The following is a 24,104-nucleotide window of genomic DNA, read 5'->3' on the forward strand; positions in this document are numbered from 1 at the left end:
GACTATGGGGCATCGTCTCCTTCCTTCTGTTTATGTGGGCTCCTGACACAGCTGGAGCATGATGAGGGGACCCATGAGGGATGCAAGGGAAACACAGGCCTTAAAAAGTGACAGGAAAGAGCAGTTTTCCACTGCTACTCCTCAGCTGGTGCAGCAGCGCCAGGGAGCTCTGCAGGGCTGGGGACCCACAAGGGAGATGTTTCACCCCAGTGGGGCTCAGTGAGAGCCAGGCTGGGCCAGAGGGATGTGTCTTGATTTCAATCTCACTTTGGGGAGATTTCCCCCAGAAACAGTTTCTTTCCTCCTGAATACCGATGGGGATGGAAGAGGCTGTGCTGCTGGCGGGAGGAAGAGGAAGGTGCTGCTTTCCCTGGGAGGACGGACATGAGGGCTCAGTATTTGACCCCGGAGGATTTGACCGTTGTGGTGGTGACGCATCTCCGCACAGAGGAGGAGCCTCCCCCGGCCATGAAGCTGCCACCTGCAGTGCTGCACATCCTCCCGCTGCCGGAGGAGAAGCCTCCGCCGAGGATCCCTGCTCCCATCCCGCAGCTGCCGCCAATGATGTTCGGGCCACCAACCGTGCACACGCCTCCTGCACTCAGGCCATTGCTGGCTCCAAAGCTGGCAGATCTGCCTCCGCACACGGTGCTTCTGCCCACCACAGCTGAAAGAGAGGGAGAGGCTCGCTGAACACCAGGCAACATCCTGGGAATCTTTACAAAACCAAGGATGAAGGTAATTCAGCAGAGAAAGCAATGTGCGAATACTTACAGACATTCACATTGGAGGGGTTCTCTAAGCAGAGCCTGTGTAGGGAGAGGAACATCAGTTGTAAATCTGTATACAGTCAGAAGCAAAAGTATTCCCCAGATATTCCATTTATATCATGTTTCATATAAGATCAATCAAGACCCGTGAAAAGTACACTCATGGGAACCATGTTTCTGTTTTGGCTTCAAAATTTGGAGGAAAAAAGGAAAGTAATCAAATTTTAATGTTAACAGTGTTGTGAGGGATGGTTAAAGATGAATCTGACCCAAGGAGAGACAGAACCCTGGCCTAGACAATGGTAGGTGGTCTCACCTGTTCTCCTCTCCCTCCAGCAGCTTCCTGTACATGGCAATCTCAACATCCAGTGCGATCTTGATGTTCAGCAGCTCCTGGTACTCCTTCAGCAGGCGAGCCAGCTCCTCCTTGTCCTTGCTCAGAGCACATTCCAGCTCTTCCAGCTTCCTCCTGGCATCCTTGGTGGCCATCTCCCCCCTCTCTTCAGCCTCAGCAATGGCTGACTGCAGATGATGGTTCTGGGGAGAAGAAAGTAAATTTCCTAATTCCCTCTGCCCGCCCTCTACTGGAGCATCCTCATGGCACAAACAAGAGGGAAAACAGAACCCGAGAGACACTGGCCAACCCCTACCTGCTTCTTCACGTTCTCAATCTCTGTCCGCAGCCTCTGGACATTCCTGGACAGCTCCTGGATCTCAATCTTGGTGTTGCGGAGGCTGTCCCCATGCCGGCCAGCTGTGCTCTGGAGCTCTTCATACTGGAGGAGTGGGGACAAAGACACCCATCAGGGACACAACCAACCAAAAGCTCAGGTGGTTCAAACAGCGGGGACTGTCCCAGGAGCCTTGAGCCCTTCCCAACTCACCCGGCTCTGGTACCAGGCCTCAGCCTCAGCCCGGCTGTTCTGAGCGATCTGCTCGTACTGGCGCCGGACCTCCTCGATGATGCTGTCCAGGTCCAGGTGCCGGTTGTTGTCCATGGACACCACCACGGACAGGTCCCGGCTGATCGTCTGCATCTGAGACAGCTCCTGCAACCAAGACATGAGTCAGAGGCACCATCCAACATCCAGAGGCATAAATCCACCCAGAAACCCCATCCAACCTCAATGTTTGGCCTCCTCATTGCAACAGCAGTGCCCCAGGAGAAGAGAGAGCTCCTACCTCCTCGTAGATGCACCTCAGGAAGTTGATTTCGTCTGTCAGAGCTCCCACCTTGGCTTCCAGCTCAACTTTGGTCATGTAGGCACAGTCCACATCCTAAAGGAAAGATCTCAGAATTAGACCATGGCTTCCTTTCATCGCACAAGAACTGTTGGCTCTTCCTGTTGGCTTCTGCCCATCTTGGAGCTGAGTCCTTCCCATGTCTTTACCTCCTGTCCCCCCTCACCCTATCCCTGCTGGTGTCTTCCAGACTCACCTTCTTCAGCACCACAAACTCGTTCTCAGCAGCCGTGCGACGGTTGATCTCCTCCTCATACCTGTGGTGAGACAGGACGAGGTGAGACTCCGAGACCCCCTGTGAGACCCCTGGGGGTGCTCACCTGCAGTGGTCACTCCACCCGCGGGGTCTCCGCATCAGCCCCGCTCTCCCCCTCGTCCCTCCCTGTCTGTCCCCGCACTCACTTGGTTTTGAACTCCTCCACGTACTGCCTCATGTTCTGCAGCTCCGATTCCAGCTGGCCCCGCTGCCCCAGCAGAGACTCCAGCCTCCTCCGCAGGTTCTGGATGTAGTTCTCAAAGATGACATCCAGGTTCTTCCTGGGCCCCGACGGCCCTTGCTGCTGGAGCAGCTCCCACTTGGTGGAGAGCACCTTGTTCTGCTGCTCCAGGAATCGGACCTACAGCCAACAAAGCGTGTGTGAGACATTCACCCGAGAGACATCCCACTGCTCAAAGCTCCGGGGAGCTTTGGAAGGCCATGGGAATCAATCCCCAAAACCCTTCCCACTGCTTCCGAGGGGAAAATTCCTCCCTTTTTTCTCCTTTTTTTTCCCCATTATTGTTAAATTGCTCTTTCCTCCTCCTGTATCTCTGCTCTGTTTTTTTATTTTTTTTATTTTTTTCCTGGGGGTAGCTATTGAAATGTTTCCATTCCAGTCTTACAAATTATTTCCAATATCAGTCAGGATTTTTTGACATTAATTTTCAGGAGCATCAGATCCTTTTTGACCTACCAGTGAATGAAATCCCATTGGTCTCCATATTCAAGAACATTCCTCTTATCAGCCTCAGAAATTATTCCACATACACATCATATATTTAAAAGACATAGAGCACGCTTATAACCAAAATTCTCCCAGTTCAGATTATTAAAGGGAGCTCATCTGCACTTAAACTGAAAGAAGAAATGATTGGGAATTTTTTTAAATTTCATTCCTAGATTTTAAGTTCCTTGAGAAAAAAATTATCCCAGAGAAAGAACAGACTTAAATAAGCACTTTGATCACTGAGCATATCCCCATCCCTTTGGCCTGTCCACACTGAAGTGAAAACCAGTGCACATCCACCAAACCTGGAGAAAGTTGTTCAGTTTCTCTGTGGATGCTAAATTTTGACACTTCCTCAGGAGGAAACCAGGTGGAATGGAATGGAAACAATTACAGCCCAACACTGAGCTGAGAAGGACGATATTTCCTTCTCCAGAGCACAAGGAATTTCTGCAGTTTTCCCATTCCCAAGCAAATCCAGCTCCAACCTCTCACCTTGTCGATGAAGGAGGCAAACTGGTTGTTCAGAGTCTTGATCTGCTCCTTCTCCTGGCACTTCACTTGCTGGATCTGAGGGTCAATGTCAACATGGACTGGCCGCAGGAGGGTTGGGTCCACCTGCACCGGCTGGATGCCTCCAGGGAACCCGGGGCCACCTCTGATGGGGCCACAAAAGCCACCCATTCCTCCACCAATGACACCTCCTCCAATGCCACCGAATCCTCCTGGAAATCCTCCACCAAAGCCACCAATTCTACAACCGTAGCCACTGCCGTATGAGCTGCCCATGGAAATCCTTGTGCTGCCACCCAGGTTGTGGAGGCTCCGGCTGCTGAATCCTGCACAGTGTCCGCCACCTCCAATCCCCCTGGATGTGGAGAATGAGCTGTAGCTGATCCTGCTCCGGCCGCCGCCTCCAAAGCCACCACCGACAGCAGAGCAGGAGCTGAATCCCCTTTTGCTCCCAACTCCGAAGCTTCTGCAGACAGACTGACGAGACATGACTGCTTCTCCTCAAAAGAGCCCAAACTGGAGAAGGTGAGGAGATCCACAGAGCTGAGCTGGGCAGAGAGAAGTGCTCAGAGTCTTCTCTGGCTCCACAGCTCCAGGCATTCCCTTTTATCTGCTCCTGGAGGTGGGCTGGGACAACTTGGGCGTGAAGAGGAAACAAATTTACTGTCTTCATCAGCTTGGTGCGGTTAACAGATTTTTTGCCAAATTGGTGACTCCACCCAGAAATCCGCTTCACCATGCAGAGGGAAAAGCAGGAGCACCAAGGTAGGTCTCTGTGAGTAAGTGGACTCCCATATCTTTATGTCATCAGGAAAAATATATTTTACAGTGATGTTGTCATGTTCTTCCCTCCTCCCACTTCCCTGCCTGCTCCTAAGGTTGTTTGACTCGAGATTTTTTTGCCTGACACTCCACACCAGGCAAGGATTTTGGTGAAACCCAGATAGAATGAGTCTTTCACAATTCCCCCAAGCACACACCTCATCGCCTTGTTAAGCAGAAAATTCCCAATGGCTTTACAAGTGGAAAAATGCTGTATCATTAGCATTTAACAGGTCAGCATTTCTGTTTTAACCAGAAAGGAACTGCTTAGTTCCTTCCTAAGAGCATCAGGTGGAATTTTTCCCTCCAAAATGTGTCCCACAAAGTCTGAGACAATCAGGTCCTGGGATTCTGAGCACCAGAGCAAGAGAACAAGGATGTCCAACTCTTTGCTTGTGCTTTTCCAATGGCCACAGGGGTTGTCAAGCCACAGAGGATGGAAAGGACGCTCCAGGCAGTAGATGTTGTAATGATGACCGACAATAATGTTTCATTTCATGCACCAGCTCCCCAGCAATGGGTTCAGACACTCACGTGAAGGACATCTTGTAATGTACCTTCTGAGCCTCACTAATCAAATAAATATTTTTGTTACATTTATTGATTTTATTGGTAAAAAACACTAACATTTCCTTCATTCCTATTTCCTTAAAATCATGAATAAAAGTCAAGGGAAGTACATATCTTGAAGCACTTCAGCACTCAAAAAATATCCTGGTTTTAAGCTTCTCAGCTGCCTGTGTTGAGTTTTCATCATCATACCGGAGAGATTTGGGCAGGTAAATGTGGTTTGAAAGCATCCCTAGAAATCAGCTGGTGGCCATGGACATAGCAAACACTTTGGAGAACCAGCCCAGGAAAACACTTCCAAAAGCCACAGGAGGAATCAGAAACATGAATTTTATTGATTGTCACTGGGATGATGCTTCTGGAACCACAGGCTGTGTGGAATGGGAGGAAGGAGAGGACATTACCCTTGACGTGCATTCAAATGTTGGCCAAGATTATCCCACTCTTAGGGACTCAACAGTTGCCAGCAGTTATTCAGCAACTGAAGGACACAACAGGTCGCCAAGGATTATCCCACCATTAATGAACTAAACAGTTGACAAAGGGCTATCCCACCCTTGAGGGACACAAGTCATGGTTGGCCAAAGGTTGCCCAGGTGTGTGTTCCTGCAGCTGGAGAATGGACAGCGTCCCCACAGCACGGAGGGGACACCCTCCTTTCCAAGAGCAGCTGCAATCAAGATGGGCTGGTTTCTCCATGGTCATCTCCCAGATGGACATTTAAGCTCTCCAGACCATCCTGCAGCCCAGCTCACTTGCTCATGATGAGCAGCCGGGGACAGCTGCAGAGTGGTGCGGGTTTAGGTGGAGAAAGCAGGTTGTCCCTTCTCCTGGCCTCCCTCCCAGCTGCCAAACCCATGGTATGAAGGCACCAGCACTTCACTGGAATATCCTACGAGGAGGTTCCACAGCAAGGAGGAAGATCTGCAAAGTCAGCCAGATGCCTGGGTGCTGACCACACAGCTCCTGCAGATAAGACGCCCAGACTGAGTCACTCTGACGTCTTCAGACAAGATGTGCAGATTATTCCAAACCTGGAGTCACTGTACTCTCCTCCAGGTAAAACTCGACAGGCAGCTGGGCTCCAGCCATGCCCTCAGATCTCTTGCGCAAGGAGCTGTGCACAGCAGAATCATCAACACCAGGGAAAATGTAAACTCGGCAGAAAACACGGATGGAGACCAAAGCCACGCTCCGGCTTCGCATCTAACCCGGCCAGGAGCACGGAGGAGGTGTCGCAATGACTCTTCACAGCAGCGCTACAACGCCATGTAAAGTTTGTTGTAAAGTTTAGAAGAAACAGGCCCTTAAAATTATACACCGAAACAGGTGATTAAACACCAAAACAGGTGACTCTTGCCTCAAGCCAAACCTCAAAGTGCTCCTGGCACAACACCAGTTTTGCACAGGCATTGCCTACTCAGCATCTTTATTTGGGCCAAACCCAGCCACAATTCCAGCTCCAGCACCCTTCAACGTGGGGAGAACCCCCTTTTCCACAAGCTCACTGCCTTTCCTGGACCTCTTCCTCAGTCTGCAGCTTCCTATCCCACTCTGGCAACATCAGCAACTCCCAGAGGCTGTTGTGGGACTCCTGAACCACCACTGACAGCATTTTCTGTCTCTTTGATCTCTCCAGGTGGTGGAGAAACCACAGATCAAACACTCTGGACTCCCCTCCCAAGCCCCCATGTAGGAAAGACATTTTTGTGCTGTTCTTGTGAGCCAGCAAAGCCTTCCCGAAGATAAGGAAAGCCTTGTATCTCTCTCGAGGAAGGTACCAAGGATATCACCATGACAACATGAAGAAAGAGAGAAAATCAAAAGATATGGACTTTAGTTGGCGCACATGGCTCCTTTTCACCTATTGAAGGTTTTGTTTCTTTTTCATGGCCAATGGACAATGTATGTGTTTGTTAAGCAAATATAAATATCCTGTAAAACTATAAAGGCAACCTCTTGCTTTAATAAATAGCCCTATACAGCCTCCTGATCTGAGTCTTGGTGCTTGCGCCGTGTTGTGCTCTATAGCAACACCCCCGCCCTGAGCTCCTCCAGATCTGTGCTGCTCTTGGAGCAAGGATGGGCCGCTGGGGAATTAATTGGCTTCTCAGGGATAGGATGGTACCTGAGCTCATGGATGGGGATGAATCACACCTTCCCAGCCCTTCGTGTTCCCATGGCTGGTCAGGGATGCTACGTGGCTCTCCGGTGCTCCCCCTGCTCTCTGGGTGCCAAGCTGGGCATCCCACCTGGCCATCCCACAGCCCAGGTGTGCACCAGAGGCAGGTGCTTGACCAACATCCTGATTCATTGTGCTCCATGTTCACCAGCTCCCCCACCCAAGGGGCTCCTACCCTGCCACTCCCTCATCACAACTCGAAGACCACTCAGAGGCAGAAAACTCAGATGACTCTTATCCAGTGTTGGCTCCCACCTGCTGCTGCTGATTCTCATTATCCATCAGCCCCTGTGGGTCTCTACTGGTCTGGAAACAGGGCACTGGGAATGTTCCTGATCAAATCCCAGGACACAGGTTTTGGCAAACCCTTTGCAGAGCTTCCAAAATCCAAGAGGGATTGAGAAAGTCCCTTTCCTAGAGCTTCAGGAATCGGAATGTTGCCACATCTGGAGAGATGTGACGCGGGCACTGAGGCACTGAGTGCCTCTGTGTGCCTAAAGCTGAGCCCAAAAAACTGGGGCAGGGCAGCTTGTATTAGCTCAATGACTGGGAAGATACTGGAACTCTTTGTGCTCGAGCTTTCCAGACCCATCAATTGCAGAAATTTGCTGTGGAAGTAACTCTACAGGATTCCAGGGATGAACTGTATGATTCACTGTGTCAGGAGATGCCTAAGAATTGAGCAGGCTCTTGTATTCCTCAGTTTGGTCTTCTGCTGCCTCAGTTACTGAGTGTTGTGTGAACTGAGCATCCAGCACCCAGCATCTGGACTTGTGCCCTCAGGTGAGAGTCAGTCGTCACTTGAGCTGTGATGGCTGCCCTGGTCCACCCCACCTGTTCACCTCCATCAAAGCACAGGTACGACATATTGAGCAAAGAATGACCCTCCCAGCTTCACAACGAGCTGCTTCCCAAAGCATGAAGCGCCCTGCCCAGAGTGGCTCCCAAAGCATAGACACAACAACATCATGAATGTTCTCTGCAATTTATTGGGAATGGCAACATCCCAGGGAAGGAGGGCAGGACACACACACAGAGGAAGGGAGCTGGGGATGCAGAACAGGAGGAGAAAGGAGGAAAGAGGAGTTTTATACACGTTTGCCAAAAGAAATGTACAACACAGCAAGGAAGGCAGAGCAGCCCCTCCTGCCGGGCAGCTCCTGGTGCCAGCACACCCACGGCATCACCACCAAACTGCCGGGTGGGACCAGGGTCTGGGAGAAGCTGGGTGGGAGGGACACAGTTCATCCCATTGCACGACACCAGAGCTGGGCTTCAGGAGGCTGGGCTGCTGCCAGGGGGAGAGAGGAGGTGCTTCTTTCCTTGTCAACCTTCGGGGCTCAGAATCTCACTCCCGAAGATTTGACCGAGGTGGTGGTGACGCATCTCCGCACGGAGGAGGATCCCCCGCCAGAGCCGCACATCCTTCCGCTTCCAGAGGAGAAGCCACCGGAGTACATTCCTCCCCCCATCCCACAGCTGCCGCCCATGCTGCCTCCTCCAAAGCTGCTGCCTCCTCCGCAGATGCCGCCTCCTCCCATTCCTCCTCCCATGCCGCTGCCGCCTCCGAATCCTCCTCCCATTCCGCAGCTGCCGCCTCCGAATCCTCCTCCCATGCCGCTGCCTCCGAATCCTCCTCCCATGCCGCTGCCTCCGAATCCTCCTCCCATGCCTCCTCTGCCTCCAGAGACAGTTGTCTTGCCTACCACAGCTGGAAGAGAAGCACAGGTTACTCACCTGTTGCCCAAAAGAACAAGTTCTACCACTTCTGAAGGACCCCAGGGCAGATACTTACAGACATTGACGTTGGACATGCTGTCGTTGCACAGCCTGTGAGGGAAAATGGGACCAGTTATTCCACTGGGAAGTGCACAGCTCTTCAGCTGAGAATTTCCTTTTCTTGTACAAGTTTATGTTTCTCAATTATTCTTTAAAAAAATGAGCAAACTATTCAAATTTTTTTCAGAATTTTCCAATTATTCTTTAGAGAAACAAGCAACATTCTTTTAAGATGGAAAACCCACTCAAGTATGTTTAAGCCTAACATAATTAATATATACTTGGGAATTAGAGTGTGAATGGCACAAAATCAATCTTTAGTGTGGGTTCAAAGGTTTTACCCAATTAGGTACCTGTTCTCCTCTCCCTCCAGGAGCTTCCTGTACATGGCAATCTCAACATCCAGTGCAATTTTGGTGTTCAACAGCTCCTGGTACTCCTTCAGCAGGCGAGCCAGCTCCTCCTTGTCCTTGTTCAGGGCACATTCCAGCTCTTCCAGCTTCCTCCTGGCATCCTTGATGGCCATCTCGCCCCTCTCCTCAGCCTCAGCAATGGCTGCCTGAAGCTGCTGGTTCTGAGGAAGAGAAAACCAGTGTGTGAGATCCCTTTTGCCCACCGTCTACTGGAGCATCTTCATGGCACAAACAAGGGGGAAAACAGACAGACATAATCTATCTTCTCCAAAGGGTTTGAATTTTCATTATTGCTTTCCCTCTCACCACTCAGCCCCATCCTGACCCAGCACAAAGCTGTTACCCAAGGAGGAGCTGATGGTCCCCTACCTGCTTCTTCACATTCTCAATCTCAGCCCGCAGCCTCTGGACATTCCTGGTCAGCTCCTGGATCTCCATCTTGGTGTTGCGGAGGCTGTCCCCATGTTTTCCAGCAGTGTTCTGGAGCTCTTCATACTGGAAAAGTGGGGACAAGGACACCCATGAGGAACAAAGCTGACCAAAAGCTCAGGTGGTTCAAAGAGCGGGGACTGTCCCAGGAGCCTTGAGCCCTTCCCAACTCACCCGGCTCTGGTACCAGGCCTCAGCCTCAGCCCGGCTGCTCTGGGCAATCTGCTCGTACTGGCGCCGGACCTCCTCGATGATGCTGTCCAGGTCCAGGTGCCGGTTGTTGTCCATGGACACCACCACGGACAGGTCCCGGCTGATCGTCTGCATCTGAGACAGCTCCTGCAACCAAGACATGAGTCAGAGGCACCATCTCTTGAGGGGGAAGAAGAGAGTAGCTCCAGGCAACCTCTCCAGATCAAATCCACAAAGATGCTCAGTCCAACCTCAGTGACTTTGGTCACCACACCCTCATTAAAACTTCACCAAGGGGAAGAGAGAGCTCCTACCTCCTCGTAGATGCACCTCAGGAAGTTGATTTCGTCTGTCAGAGCTCCCACCTTGGCTTCCAGCTCAACTTTGGTCATGTAGGCACAGTCCACATCCTAAAGGAAAGATCTCAGAATTAGACCATGGCTTCCTTTCATCGCACAAGAACTGTTGGCTCTTCCTGTTGGCTTCTGCCCATCTTGGAGCTGAGTCCTTCCCATGTCTTTACCTCCTGTCCCCCCTCACCCTATCCCTGCTGGTGTCTTCCAGACTCACCTTCTTCAGCACCACAAACTCGTTCTCAGCAGCCGTGCGACGGTTGATCTCCTCCTCATACCTGTGGCGAGACAGGACGAGGTGAGACTCCGAGACCCCCTGTGAGACCCCTGGGGGTGCTCACCTGCAGTGGTCACTCCACCCGCGGGGTCTCCGCATCAGCCCCGCTCTCCCCCTCGTCCCTCCCTGTCTGTCCCCGCACTCACTTGGTTTTGAACTCCTCCACGTACTGCCTCATGTTCTGCAGCTCCGATTCCAGCTGGCCCCGCTGCCCCAGGATTGATTCCAGCTGCCTCCGCAGGTTCTGGATGTAGTTCTCAAAGATGACATCCAGGTTCTTCCTGGGCCCTGACGGCCCTTGCTGCTGGAGCAGCTCCCACTTGGTGGAGAGCACCTTGTTCTGCTGCTCCAGGAATCGGACCTACAGCCAACAAAGCGTGTGTGAGACATTCACCAGAGAGACATCCCACTCCTAGGAGATTTGGGATGTCTCAGGGAATCATTCCCCATCTATGTCTCATTCAGGCTCCTGAGGTGCATTAGAAGCATTATTTAATTTGTTATTAGACAATTAATTTTGAGTCATTCTGAACTTCTTCCCTGGGGACAAAGCAATGTTCCCTGTAAAGACGACATCCCAATTTTCCATAGCATCAGGATTGGACTTTGTCATCATCTTTCCAGCACTGAAGTCAAGAAAGATGAAATTTTTATTCCCTAACCACCCATGCATTCTCTTGGGATGGATTTTCTATTTCTTTGGCTTCTATTTGAAATTAAAATAATCCAAGAGTATTGGAAAGGGGTTTAATCCTCTGTAGTTTCTAGAATCAGGCTTTGAGAAGAAAGTTTCATCAAAAAGCAAATCCCAGCAAGGAGAACTCTTAGGACAATTAAATTTACAGTCATGACTTTGCCCTGAATCACCCAAAATGAGGCTGCAAAAGTGGCTTGGCTAGACAATCCCCAGAATATCCTGCAGATGTTCTCTTTAATCTTCCATTAGCACAAAACCTCCTCTATTGTTTGGTGTTACTTATTAGGTAAACCTGACTAATTACAATTTGATGCTGAGGCATTGGTCTGACAACTCCAGCAACTGTTCGTAGGTGAAAAAATTCCCAGTCCATAGCCCAAGGAAGTTGTTTGACATTCCACCTCCAAAAAAACCCCATCCTAAACTCTCACCTTGTCGATGAAGGAGGCAAACTGGTTGTTCAGGGTCTTGATCTGCTCCTTCTCCTGGTTTTTAACTTGCTGGATCTGGGGGTCGATCTCAACGTGGACCGGACGCAGGAGGCTGGGGTCAACTTGCACCGGCTGGATGCCTCCAGAGAAGCCTGGACCACCAAAGCCGCCCATTCCGCCCATTCCCCCACCGCCCATTCCACCACCAAAGCCACCCATTCCCATTCCTCCACCACCCATTCCACCACCAAAGCCACCCATTCCCATTCCTCCACCACCCATTCCACCACCACCCATGCCTCCACAGCTCATTCCTCCACCAAGGCCACCCATCCTGCCACCGTATCCACCACCACCATAACATCCGCCCATGGCAATCCTTCTGCTGCCCCCCGTGCTATGGAGGCTCCGGCTACTGAACCCCCCACAGTGTCCTCCTCCACTTCCTCCACGGGATGAGGAGTACGAGCTGTAGCTGATCTTGCTCCGGCCACCACCGCCTCCAAATCCACCGCCGACAGCAGAGCAGGAGCTGAATCCCTTTCTCCCGCCAGCTCCAAAGCAGACAGACTGACGAGACATGGCTGGTTTCTTCCAAGCAGAATCAAAATCCAGAAGAGCAGAAAGACCAACAGAGTTGATGAGGGCAGAAAGAAGTCTGCAGAGTCTTCTCTGGCTCCAGCAGCTTTGGGCATTCCCTTTTATCCGCTGCTGGAGGTGGGCTGGGACAGCTTGGGCGTGAAGGTGGAAAGCAATTTAGTATTTTCATCAGCACGGGGTTGTTGACAGATTCTCCATGAGCTTTGCCTTATTTGGGGCTTCCCAGAAACACACCCTGTAATCTAGAGGTGAATAAAAAAAGAGCTTCGAGACACGTTTCCATGACTAAGTGGACTCTCATATCTTTATGACATCTTGGAAATCAATTTTATTCATAAACCCCTTTTCTGCAGCCCCTCATTGGCTATCCAGCCCTCATTAGTGACTCCCAATAATTCCAGATAAAGATCTCCCTATCAAAGCTCCACAGGAGACAAAAGTTTTGATGAAATCCCAGCTATAATATGGCTTTCACAATTCCTTACACACACCCTTAATCTCCTTTTTATATGTTAAATTGCATTTGTGTTTCAGGAGATGTTTCCCAATCCTAAATGGGAATTCATGACACCAAAATTTGAGGAGACTCAGCATATTCTCCTGATAGAGAGGAAAAATATCTCCTTGGAGCATGTGGTGTCACTACAGGGGGAGTGTCTTCTGCCTGTAGACTGAATTCCCTCCACTTGCAACTCCGCAAATCTGGGATAACCAGCTGGGGCTTTGGATGATGCTGAAGCAGAGGGAAGAATATGACTGGAATCATCCTGCTCTCCTCAGTGTTCTGAGGGTGACAGGGAATGACAACTTGAGGAAGAATGAAGGGACACGTTGGGAACCCTTTGGCGACAATGTCAGGGACAGACAGACAAACACTATGGAAGAGGAGCGACAGATGAACAATTTGAAATGGTAAGGGGTTCCTGCTACTCTGGTGAATCCCACAACCTCTGAATTATCTTTTTTTCCCCAAAAATGAGATGACTGATGTGGAAAAGCCTGCTGAGAAATGGAGCTGTTACAACCCCCAAGGCACAGTATAACCTTTTGCTTCCAAATAATTTATTGGGAAAGGAATGTCATTTAGAAATGTATTTTATAAAATGTCTCTGAAATAAACCCTTTTTTTGTGTGTGTTACATGTAAATGAAATTTAATTTATTACAGAAAATACAAATAATATCAATGTGTTAAAAAAAAAAAAAGTAGATTTTAGTTGAAAAGGAAGCCAAGTCTGTAAATACTATGTAAGAGGCATTCTAAAGGTTTTATCTACCTGGATATTTTCAATTAAATACCTGAATAATTTAATGAGTTAAATAGAAAATGAATGTTCACATTTTTCTAGAAAACAGCACAAGGAATGAAAAAATTGCAGAAAATGCACGTTCTAGCCCTTGAAACATGCATTTAAGGCCATTCAAAAGACCTGTATGTGAACACAGAACTTGAGAAGGAATTTTCAGAGTTCCCAGTGAGATCTAGGCAACTAAATGTGGTTTGAAGGTAACAAGAGGCATCAAAAACTGAAATGTCCCTGACTGTCACTGGGACAGGGGTACTGAGCCCTCCAGTCAACCTGGAACAGGGAGGGGAGAACATTCCCCTTGAGGGAGTCAATGGTCAGCCAAGGGTTATCCCACCCTTGGGAGACACAACAGTTGGCCAAGAGTTATCCCACTCCTGGGGGCTCAGTAAAACTTGAATGAGAGTTGTCCCACTCCCAGCTTCTGGTTGGTCAAGATTATCCCGGGTTCAGGTAAGAGTTGGCCAAGGATTGTCCCACCCTTGTGGGACAAGGTTATCCAGATTTGAGGGGGACCAATGGTTGGCCAAAGGTTGCCCAGGTGTGTGTTCCTGCAGCTGGAGAATGGACAGCGTCCCCACAGCACGGAGGGGACACCCTCCTTTCCAAGAGCAGCTGCAGTCAAGATGGGCTGGTTTCTATATGGTCATCTCCCAGATGGACATTTAAGCTCTCCAGACCATCCTGCAGCCCAGCTCACTTGCTCATGACGAGCAGCCGGGGACAGCTGCAGAGTGGTGCGGGTTTAGGTGGAGAAAGCAGGTTGTCCCTTCTCCTGGCCTCCCTCCCAGCTGCCAAACCCATGGTATGAAGGCACCAGCACTTCACTGGAATATCCTACGAGGAGGTTCCACAGCAAGGAGGAAGATCTGCAAAGTCAGCCAGATGCCTGGGTGCTGACCACACTCAGCTCCTGCAGATAAGACGCCCAGACTGAGTCACTCTGACATCTTCAGACAAGATGTGCAGATTATTCCAAACCTGGAGTCACTTCAGCCTCCTTCAGGTGAGACTCAACACCAAACTGATCCTTCAGATCTCTTGCACAAGGAGTTGAACATGGTAAGATCAACACCAGGGAAAATGTGAACTCGGCAGAAAACACGGATGGAGACCAAAGCCACGCTCCGGCTTCGCATCTGACCCAGCCAAGAGCTTCCATCATGGATCTTGCACACAAGAGGTGTTGCAACAGCTCCTCACATGGCACTACAATGCTGTGTTCTGGATTTTAAAGCTGAGAAGAAACAAAGTGTTAAAATTAAGCACCAAAACAGGTGACTCTTGCCCCAAGCCAAACCTCAAAGTGCTCCTGGCACAACACCAGCTTCTCAGAGCCTTCTCAGAATCTTCTTGTTGCGCCAAACCCAGCCACGTTCCCCAACCCTGGCACCCTCCTGCTGGGCTTCCAATGGTATAATTGTCTCTTCCAAGAAGCTTGTAGTCATTCCCTTTTGCCTTTCCTGGACCTCTTCCTCAGTCTGCAGCTTCCTGATCCACTCTGGCACCCTCAGCAACTCACAGAGGCTGTTGTGGGATTCCTGAACCACCACTGACAGCATTTTGTGCCTCTTTGATCTCTCAAAGAGGTGGTGGAGGAACCACAGCACAGCTCAGATCAAACACTTTGGACTCCCCTCCCAAACTCAAACCTTGAGCTCCTCCAAATCTCTCTCTCTCCTGCTCTTGGAGCAAGGATGAGCCGCTGAGGAATTAATTGGCTTCTCAGGAGAGGATGGTACCTGAGCTCATGGATGGGGATGAATCACACCTTCCCAGCCCATTGTGTTCCCACGCTGGAATCATGGCTCATCCCGGGGCAGATGAGTTTGTGGCTGACTGCAGCCAGTGGCAGGTGCCTCACCAACATCCTGATCCATATTCACCTGCCCTCCCGCCACTGCACACGGCAACAGTGGTGCCATCTCCTTCACCTAAAGCAGGTCAAAGTCTCCTGCACCTGGAGATGATCCCAAAGGAACCTTAGAAGGAGAAACTTAATTTCATTGGTTGGCCCCAGGGGTGCGACACCTTCCATCTAGTGGAAGGTATCCCTGTTCATGGCAGGGGGTTGGAATTAAATTATCTTTATGGTCCCTTCCAATCCGAACCATTCCATTATTCAATGATTCCAGGTCTCCAACCTGGGGTCTTATTTCTCATTGTTCAGCAGAAGGATCCAGACCTCCACCATTGCAGATATAGGCTTGTGCCTCCAGGGGAGAGTCAAGAACATCATCTGAGCTGGGGCACCTGCCCTGATCCATGCCCACCACTGATCTGCTCCCTCAAAACATAGGGACAGGCAGGGGGAAAACGCCCTCTCCCACCCTGCCCAGAGCAGCTCCCAAAGCAACAACACAACAATCGTGAATATTCTCTGCAATTTATTGGGAATGGAAACATCTCAAGGAAGGAGGGCAGCCCACAGAGGAGGGGGGGAGGTGGGGACACTACGCTGTGTCATGGGAGTTGGGCGCTGAAGGACAGTTTTGTTCTCCTTAGGAATAGTCCAGGAGTGTGTGCGGTGTCGCAGGTGTCACTGAGAGCCGGAACTAGGGGAATGGAAGCTGTAGCTCCAGGGAAGGTGTGCTGGCAGCACGCCTGGGGCTCCCAAGCTGCCCAGAAGCTCCACCCTGGGCCAGCTCCTCCCTCCAGCCGCCACCTGAGATGCCCCCTCCCCAAGGGATGAGTCCCACTTGCCTCACACCCACCCTGACCCCAAAGGCCTGCAAAGGGAACAGCAGGATGGACACACACAGAAGCACCCCAGGGACACAGAACAGGAGGAGGGAGGAGGAAAGAGGAGTTTTATACACATTTGCCAAAAGAAATGTACAACACAGCAAGGAAGGCAGAGCAGCCCCTCCTGCCGGGCAGCTCCTGGTGCCAGCACACCCACGGCATCACCACCAAACCACTGGGTGGGACCAGGGTCTGGGAGAAGCTGGGTGGAAGGGACACAGTTCATCCCATTGCACGACACCAGAGCTGGGCTTCAGGAGGCTGGGCTGCTGCCAGGGGGAGAGAGGAGGTGCTTCTTTCCTTGTCAACCTTCGGGGCTCAGAATCTCACTCCCGAAGATTTGACCGAGGTGGTGGTGACGCATCTCCGCACGGAGGAGGATCCCCCGCCAGAGCCGCACATCCTTCCGCTTCCAGAGGAGAAGCCACCGGAGTACATTCCTCCCCCCATCCCACAGCTGCCGCCCATGCTGCCTCCTCCAAAGCTGCTGCCTCCTCCGCAGATGCCGCCTCCTCCCATTCCTCCTCCCATGCCGCTGCCTCCGAATCCTCCTCCCATGCCGCTGCCTCCGAATCCTCCTCCCATGCCTCCTCTGCCTCCAGAGACAGTTGTCCTGCCTACCACAGCTGGAAGAGAAGCACAGGTTATGTTCCCGTTCCCCAGTTGCAGGCTCTGTCTCTGATAAAGCAGTCTGATGCTTTTTCTGAAGGACCCGGGGGCAGATACTTACAGACATTGACGTTGGCCATGCTGTCGTTGCAGAGCCTGTGAAGGAAATTGGACATTTTAATTACCCAATAAAAGAGAGGTTGTAAAAACTTTAAACTTTGTTTTGACTGTCCAATCATTTTCCTGGTTCACCCTCGTGAACCACTTTGGAATCACTAAAAGACTGGAGGACGGAAGAGGTTGGAAATTCCTCTTTACAATGAGGTTTCTCCAGATTTGAGATCCATTAAAAATTCACCAGTGGCAGAGATGGGGCAGCAGCTCTGCCACCGCTAGGGAGACAGTTAAGGGTCCTGACCCCCAGAATATCCCACAAAGTATCAAGCACAGCATTTACCCTTTAGCCTAAAGAATTGGTTTGGGATTTCATTTAATATTCCAGGTGTAGATCACAGCACCCAATGAGAGCTCAGTTGTTTACCTATTCTCCTCTCCCTCCAGCAGCTTCCTGTACATGGCGATCTCAACGTCCAGTGCAATCTTGACATTCAGCAGCTCCTGGTACTCCTTCAACAGGCGAGCCAGCTCCTCCTTGTCCTTCTGCAGGGCACTCTCCAGCTCTTCCAGCTTCAACCTGGCATCCTTGAGAGCCATCTCCCCCCTCTCCTCAGCCTCAGCAATGGCTGCCTGCAGCTGTTGATTCTGGGGAGCACAACGGGAGCTTTCTCAGACCTCATTTTGTCCCTAATGATCAGTCCTCAGACCCCCAAGAGGAGAAATCCAGAGGCAAATAAATATATGCATGAAGTGAACTTGGGGTGACAGAAGGTTTCCGCCCCACTCATGGTCTTTTGTGATGCAACCTGCTGCCATCTTCCCCTGAGACACCAACCAGCCCCTTCCTTTCTTCGTGTCCTCAAATCTCATCCCTGAGACATCAACCAATCCCTACCTGCTTCTTCACATTCTCAATCTCAGCCCGCAGCCTCTGGACATTCCTGGTCAGCTCCTGGATCTCAATCTTGGTGTTGCGGAGGTTGTCCCCATGCCGGCCAGCTGTGCTCTGGAGCTGCTCGTACTGGTGGCACCAAGACAGATAGACCCATCAGTGACACATTCCTGGTGCCCCAGGGAGATTTGTCCCCAGGTTCAAGGCTCAGGTGACACTATGAGGACCCACTGCACTGACGATGGATGCCCAGCTCAGTGGTCAAGGTGGCTCTGGGACTCAGTCATGGGGTTTGAGCTTTGAAATGGATCTTAGTGACACTATAAAGCATCTCTTTGCTTCTGAAAAGTCACTTGGGCTGGAATTTTCTCATTAAGGTGCATTTTGGGTGATTTTTATCCAGAGGTGCTTTAAGTTTTACTGTTCATGTTATCCAGATTCTGTACTGCATTAGTATATAACTCTGAACTTCATATAAAGTGTTAGCAAGTTCTACTCACAGTTTAGTGAGACAAAACAATCTTTTTCCAGCCCAAAAGCCAAGCTTCAGGCCCAAAAAGCAAAAATAACAGCAAATTGAGCACAGTCTGGAGGGATGGGACTTCATAACCTGAAGCTGTAATTGGACAATTAACCTCAGTATGTAAATGGAGCAAAACCTATAAAAGTGTGAAAACTCATGAGCCCTTGTCCATCTTGGGTCCACCTTGGTAGCCCTGGCTGGCTCTTGTACTGACCAAGGTGTATAGGTGTATCATTTGAAGGCCTTTTTAATAAATACCTACTTTATTCCTTTAACACTGCCTGGCCTCTGTTCTAGGCAGCCTCCCAAGGCATCAGTTTGTGCCACACACCTCGGTGAGTTTGGGATGCATTGGAAACAGTGAGTCAGATCCCTCAAAAGCGGTTCAATCCCTCTGGACGTTGCTTGCGCCGCAAGCTCCAGCCCCGTTAGCTTGAAAAGATGCCTCACCCAGACATAAATTATTGTAAATCACCCAGCCACACCCAGGAGTCTCGACTGCTCCCTGACTCACCTGGCTCTGGTACCAGGCCTCAGCCTCAGCCCGGCTGCTCTGGGCAATCTGCTCATACTGGCGCCGGACCTCCTCGATGATGCTGTCCAGGTCCAGGTGCCGGTTGTTGTCCATGGACACCACCACGGACAGGTCCCGGCTGATCGTCTGCATCTGAGACAGCTCCTGCAACCAAGACACGAGTCAGAGGCACCATCTCAAGCCTAAATCCACCCAGACACAGACACCCCGTCCAACCTAAGTGTCCTTGGCCACCACACACCTGATGAAAATTTCAGCCCCCCAGGAGAAGAGAGACCTCCTACCTCCTCGTAGATGCACCTCAGGAAGTTGATTTCATCTGTCAGAGCTCCCACCCTGGCTTCCAGCTCGACTTTGGTCATGTAGGCACTGTCCACATCCTAAAGGAAAGATCCCACAGAAAATAAATTTTTTCCTCTTGGGAATCCTTCAGGCCTGTGGGAATCGCCATTTGTGCTGAGAGTTTGATGTTATTCACTGGGACATCATTATGCTTATACATAATTCAGTAATCATATATGTAAATAATTAAAAGTAAATAGTGTTATGGTGTCATCCACTTATGCAAATTGACTATAAGGGATTCTGGATATCAGCTAGGACATCTTAAAAACTCCACAATTCCCATTCAAGCACAGGTAAAGCTGTGGGAAATATTGAGGGACTATTTTGTGATTCCCGTGACTCACCTTCTTCAGCACCACAAACTCGTTCTCAGCTGTCGTGCGCCGGTTGATCTCTTCCTCATACCTATGGAGAGGAAAAGTGCAAATTGTATTCCTGGACTTTCCTGCCTAAGGCCATTAGAAACAAACTAAAAGGGAAAAAATCACTAAATTAAAATATTTGGGCTGAAAAACTATCTCCACTATCACCATAAAAAGCAGTGGGGGAAAATTAAAGTGACCAAAAGGCTGCTTGAGCTGCTCCTGGCTCCGCACTCACTTGGTTTTGTAATCCTCGACGTACTGCTGCATGTTCTGCAGCTCCGATTCCAGCTGGCCCCGCTGCGCCAGGATTGAATCCAGCTGCCTCCGCAGGTTCTGGATGTAGTTCTCAAAGATGACATCCAGGTTCTTCCTGGGCCCCGATGGCCCTTGCTGCTGGAGCAGCTCCCACTTGGTGGAGAGCACCTTGTTCTGCTGCTCCAGGAATCGGACCTACAGCCAAGACATGGAGGACCCACCATCACACAGGAACAGCTCGCACCAAAACATCGCTTGCATCACTCACAAAGATTTGTATGGAGACCAGAGAACCAATTAACTCTGGTTTTTTAAACTTTCTGTTGGTGCCTAAGTTGCAAAATCAGGAAAAGAAGGAAAATTCTAATATTTTTCTACTCAAAGGAGTTTTTACACATTGCCCTTACTCCAAGTCTGTCCCCATCACAGGTAGTGTGGAAATCTGATATCCAGCCTAGATTTAAAAGCCTGGAGATTTGAAAGAGAAAAATATATAAATTAATACTTCAATGGGAGGTTGTTTGGGCAGAGAGTGGTGGAGGAGGGAGAATCTGTGCCCGAAACCTGCGGAGGTTGAAGGTGTTGAACCTGCTTGAGAGCGTAAGCTCAGAGTAGAGCTTGGTGCAACAGGACAGATGAAAGCCCTGGAGACATGGCTTTGATCTTGTGTGGAGGAGAGATTCCCATCTCTTCCCTTAATGAAAAGGCTCTGCTCAAGTTTCTCTGCCTGCTGGGATTTAGCTCCAGAAGGACATTTCTGCGCAACTGTAAAGTTCCTCCTAATTTAGGCCTTAATCAGGCACAATCCCCCCCTCTCACCTTGTCAATGAAGGAGGCAAACTGGTTGTTCAGGGTCTTGATCTGCTCCTTCTCCTGGTTTTTAACTTGCTGGATCTGGGGATCAATCTCAACATGGACCGGGCGCAGGAGGGTTGTGTCAATCTGCACTGGCTGGATCCCAGGGCCACCTCTCCCAGGTCCACCCATGCCAAAGCCTGGGCCACTAAAGCCACCCATTCCTCCACCACCCATTCCACCACCAAAGCCACCCATCCCACCACCAAAGCCACCCATTCCTCCTCCACCCATTCCTCCAAAGCCACACATTCCTCCTCCTCCTCCTCCACCCATTCCGCCCCCAAAGCTGCCGAGACCCCCGTAGCTCCCGCCAAAGCCGCCCATCCTGCCGCCGTACCCGCCACCGTAGCACCCGCCCATGGAAATCCTGGCGCTGCCCCCCATGTTGTGGAGGCTCCGGCTGCCGAAGCCCCCGCAGCGGCCTCCACCTCCGAATCCCCTGGACACAGAGTACGAGCTGTAGCTGCTCCTGCTCCGGCCGCCGCCTCCAAAGCCGCCGCCAATTGCAGAGCAGGAGCTAAAGCCCCTTCTGCTCCCCCCTCCGAAGCTCCTGCAGACAGACTGACGAGACATGGCTGGTTATCCTCAAAAGAGCCAAGAATGGAGAAGCTGAGGAACTCGACGGGGTTGTGGGTGAGGAGGTGGGTGGAAGAAGGGAAGTCAGTCCCTCTGGCTGGAGGGCAGCGGACGCTCCCTTTTATGTGTTTTTGGAGGTGGGCTGGGTCTGCATGGGCGTGAAGGAGGAGACAGGTCTTGTCTTCATCAGCGTGGCGTGGCTAAAGATTTCCATCTCCAATTTGCCAAACATTGACCCTACCCAGAAACACACCCTCTAATGCAGGAGAAAAAGCAAAAAATATCCAAATGGGGCTCCCAGCACTCCACGACTAAGGAATCCTACACCTTGTGGAGCAGCAAGAGCCTCCCTGGGATATACTAGGCATTTTTTTTCCACCTTTTATCCACTGGGGTTGTTTCCCTGCTTGTATTTATCTTTAAATCTCTCACTCCAAAGCCCCATTGCAGGCAGGCATTGCAGTTCATGCCAAGTTGTAGCCCGGCTTTCACAGTTCCCAAAACACACCTAAGTTACACCCTCAGCCTTCTTTTTACTTGGAAAATTGCCTTTGGCTTGGAGAATTGAGTTTCTCAATCTACCGCCAGAGCTCAGCAAATTGCATTTTGATGAGGCTCTGCACCTTTTTGATAAATAAAACCTCACCGGTGACGAGACGCCGGTGCTGGCACTGGAAATTCATTTATTGTTGGACTAAAGCATGTCCCACTGTCTTCATGCCAAGATAATCTCAGCGCTGGTGAGGAAATACCCTATCCGGGAAACCTGTGTAGGATTTTCTGAAAACTTCAGGACCATGAGGAGACACCAGGCACCGGCTGCCATGGTGGGACGTGCAGAAAGATGGAGGGACAGCCCCAGTGCAGTGGGAGGAGGGATCCCAAACCTTGCTTCCCACATCACATGCCCTGGAACAATTTAAATGCAATTAATAGAGCTCAACTCATTTATAGAGATGTGAAAATCCAGAGAGCACAGGGCTTGGAGGAATCACCATGCTTTTCAGATGTTTCACTTATTTTGGTGTTTGTATGTAAATATATCTTTGGCAGATGTGGATTTTAGAAAGGCAGGAGTTTGTCAGAATCATCCAGTTCAGATCCCCAACCGAGGGTGGATTCAGACTATGATCCTTCACAGAATTCCAGAATGGTTTGGGTTGAAAAGGACCTTAAAGCCCATCTCATTCCACTTCCTGCCATGGGCAGGGACACCCACTATCCTAGGTGGCTCCAAGACCCTGTCCAACCTGGCCATGGACATTTCCAGGTATTGGGCATGCACCACCCTTCAGAGAATCATGGAGTGATTCAGGCTGACTCTGTAAGTCATTTAATCCAAAAATCCATCACAGATCCACCCTTTTGCCTTGCTTGCCAAGCAGCAATTAGTCTCATTTTCTTTTTTTATAGAAAAAAATAGCTTTTTTTTTTAATTACTTTTCAACATTTTAAAGCCACCTAGGCCATATTGAAGTCCAAACTCGCAGCTCTGGAGACACCTAACTGTGCTGGCAGCCATGTGGTGCAGCTCTCAGAATTCTCACAGGACACATGTTAATTAAGAGCTTCTGGAAAATCCACACCAGCAACTTCTGGTATCATCAGATGTTTAAATACCTCTAAAAATATTGCCCAGACACCCATTTTCAAAAGTGCCTTGGGACCCGGATATGCAGCTAAACTGGCATTTCCACTGGAAAACATGACATTCCCTGTGTTTATCCCACCTCCAGGACCCGTGTGGGTCTGGAAGGACTCAAGGAGATGGATTAGGGGGGTAGATAAGGCTAAGAAAAGTCAGGTAATCATAGAATTGTTAAGACTGGAAAAGACTTTCAAGATCTTCAAGTCTTACTTTTGAAAAATATATATAATATCAAAACCTCACTGCAAGAGCTAAGGAAGAGAGGGGTTGTGGGTTGGACAGAGGTTTTAATAGGTAATAAATAAAAAAAATTAGACAAGAAATCAATACACAGATAATAAAAATGGGGGCTGGGGCACTGCCTAGCCAAGACCCACCATCCTCAGTGTTATCAAACCTCTGGTTACGCTTTCCTGGGGGATTTTTGTTGGGATTTTTTTCTCCTTCTGTGGGCGGGATGACACGATCTGAAAGTTCTCCTGTTCCCAGGGGAAGAGAGTTCCCGAGTCAGCAAACGGCAGAGCCCCGAGCGCCCGTGGAGAGATAACGCAGAGCGTTGAGTCACGGCCCTGGCTCCAGCCAAGCTTAGGAAATCGAACTGGGATTTGGGTATTGATATCACCTCCCGGTTCAGACATGATGGGCAGAGTTGGAATGGCTTGGTGGGAAAAGAGTGGAAAGATCAGCCCATCCTGCCCCTGCCATGGGCAGGGACTTCTTCCAGCAGACCTCACTCTCCCCAAGCCCCATCCAGCCTGGAATTGGGCACTTCCAGGGATGCAGCAGGCACAGCTTTTCCAGAAAATCCATTTCAGGCCCTCACCACCCTCACAGGGAGGAATTCCTTACAGATATCCCATCTAGTCCTGCCCTCTTCCAGTTGGATGCCATCACCCCTTAGCCCACCATTTCAGGTCCTTTCCAAGTCCCTCTACAGCTCTCCTGGAACCCCCAGTGCAGGAAAATGACCTTCAGAGGTCACTTCCCACCCAGACTGTTCCATGTTGCTGTGAAAATACACAGGCCTTGAATAACTGAGAGGAAACCATGAAATCACAGAATCATGGAATGGTT

General features: G+C 50.2%; 3 protein-coding genes across 5 annotated transcripts; all 3 read right to left on the bottom strand.

Annotated features, from left to right (window-relative positions):
- Positions 1-392: 392 nt before the first annotated feature.
- Positions 393-4,000, bottom strand: LOC134413792 (keratin, type II cytoskeletal 6B-like). The gene is made up of 9 exons (XM_063147827.1): positions 3,494-4,000; positions 2,415-2,629; positions 2,209-2,269; positions 1,953-2,048; positions 1,655-1,819; positions 1,421-1,546; positions 1,087-1,307; positions 775-809; positions 393-667 (listed from the first exon to the last, which is right to left on the bottom strand). Exons 1-9 carry the CDS (start codon positions 3,998-4,000, stop codon positions 393-395), a joined length of 1,701 nt encoding a protein of 566 aa, XP_063003897.1.
- A 4,054-nt stretch (positions 4,001-8,054) lies between these two features.
- Positions 8,055-12,253, bottom strand: LOC134413790 (keratin, type II cytoskeletal 5-like). Of its 3 annotated transcripts, none has more exons than XM_063147825.1 (10): positions 11,657-12,253; positions 10,675-10,889; positions 10,469-10,529; positions 10,213-10,308; positions 9,881-10,045; positions 9,647-9,772; positions 9,218-9,438; positions 8,881-8,915; positions 8,710-8,796; positions 8,055-8,649 (listed from the first exon to the last, which is right to left on the bottom strand). In XM_063147825.1, exons 1-10 carry the CDS (start codon positions 12,236-12,238, stop codon positions 8,426-8,428), a joined length of 1,812 nt encoding a protein of 603 aa, XP_063003895.1. In that variant the 5' UTR covers positions 12,239-12,253; the 3' UTR covers positions 8,055-8,425. The 3 variants fall into 3 exon arrangements, with proteins under 3 accessions (XP_063003895.1, XP_063003894.1, XP_063003892.1); XM_063147824.1 differs by having other exon boundaries at positions 8,683-8,796; XM_063147822.1 differs by having other exon boundaries at positions 8,055-8,796.
- Positions 12,254-15,932: 3,679 nt separating this feature from the next.
- LOC134413791 (keratin, type II cytoskeletal 6C-like) lies at positions 15,933-21,492 on the bottom strand. Its single transcript, XM_063147826.1, has 9 exons — positions 20,768-21,492; positions 19,929-20,143; positions 19,673-19,733; positions 19,268-19,363; positions 18,963-19,127; positions 17,929-18,054; positions 17,458-17,678; positions 17,038-17,072; positions 15,933-16,933 (listed from the first exon to the last, which is right to left on the bottom strand). Exons 1-9 carry the CDS (start codon positions 21,377-21,379, stop codon positions 16,626-16,628), a joined length of 1,839 nt encoding a protein of 612 aa, XP_063003896.1. The 5' UTR covers positions 21,380-21,492; the 3' UTR covers positions 15,933-16,625.
- Between the last annotated feature and the right edge of the window lie 2,612 nt (positions 21,493-24,104).

Source organism: Melospiza melodia, unplaced genomic scaffold, assembly GCF_035770615.1.
Source record: "Melospiza melodia melodia isolate bMelMel2 unplaced genomic scaffold, bMelMel2.pri scaffold_51, whole genome shotgun sequence".
Lineage (NCBI taxonomy): Eukaryota > Metazoa > Chordata > Aves > Passeriformes > Passerellidae > Melospiza > Melospiza melodia.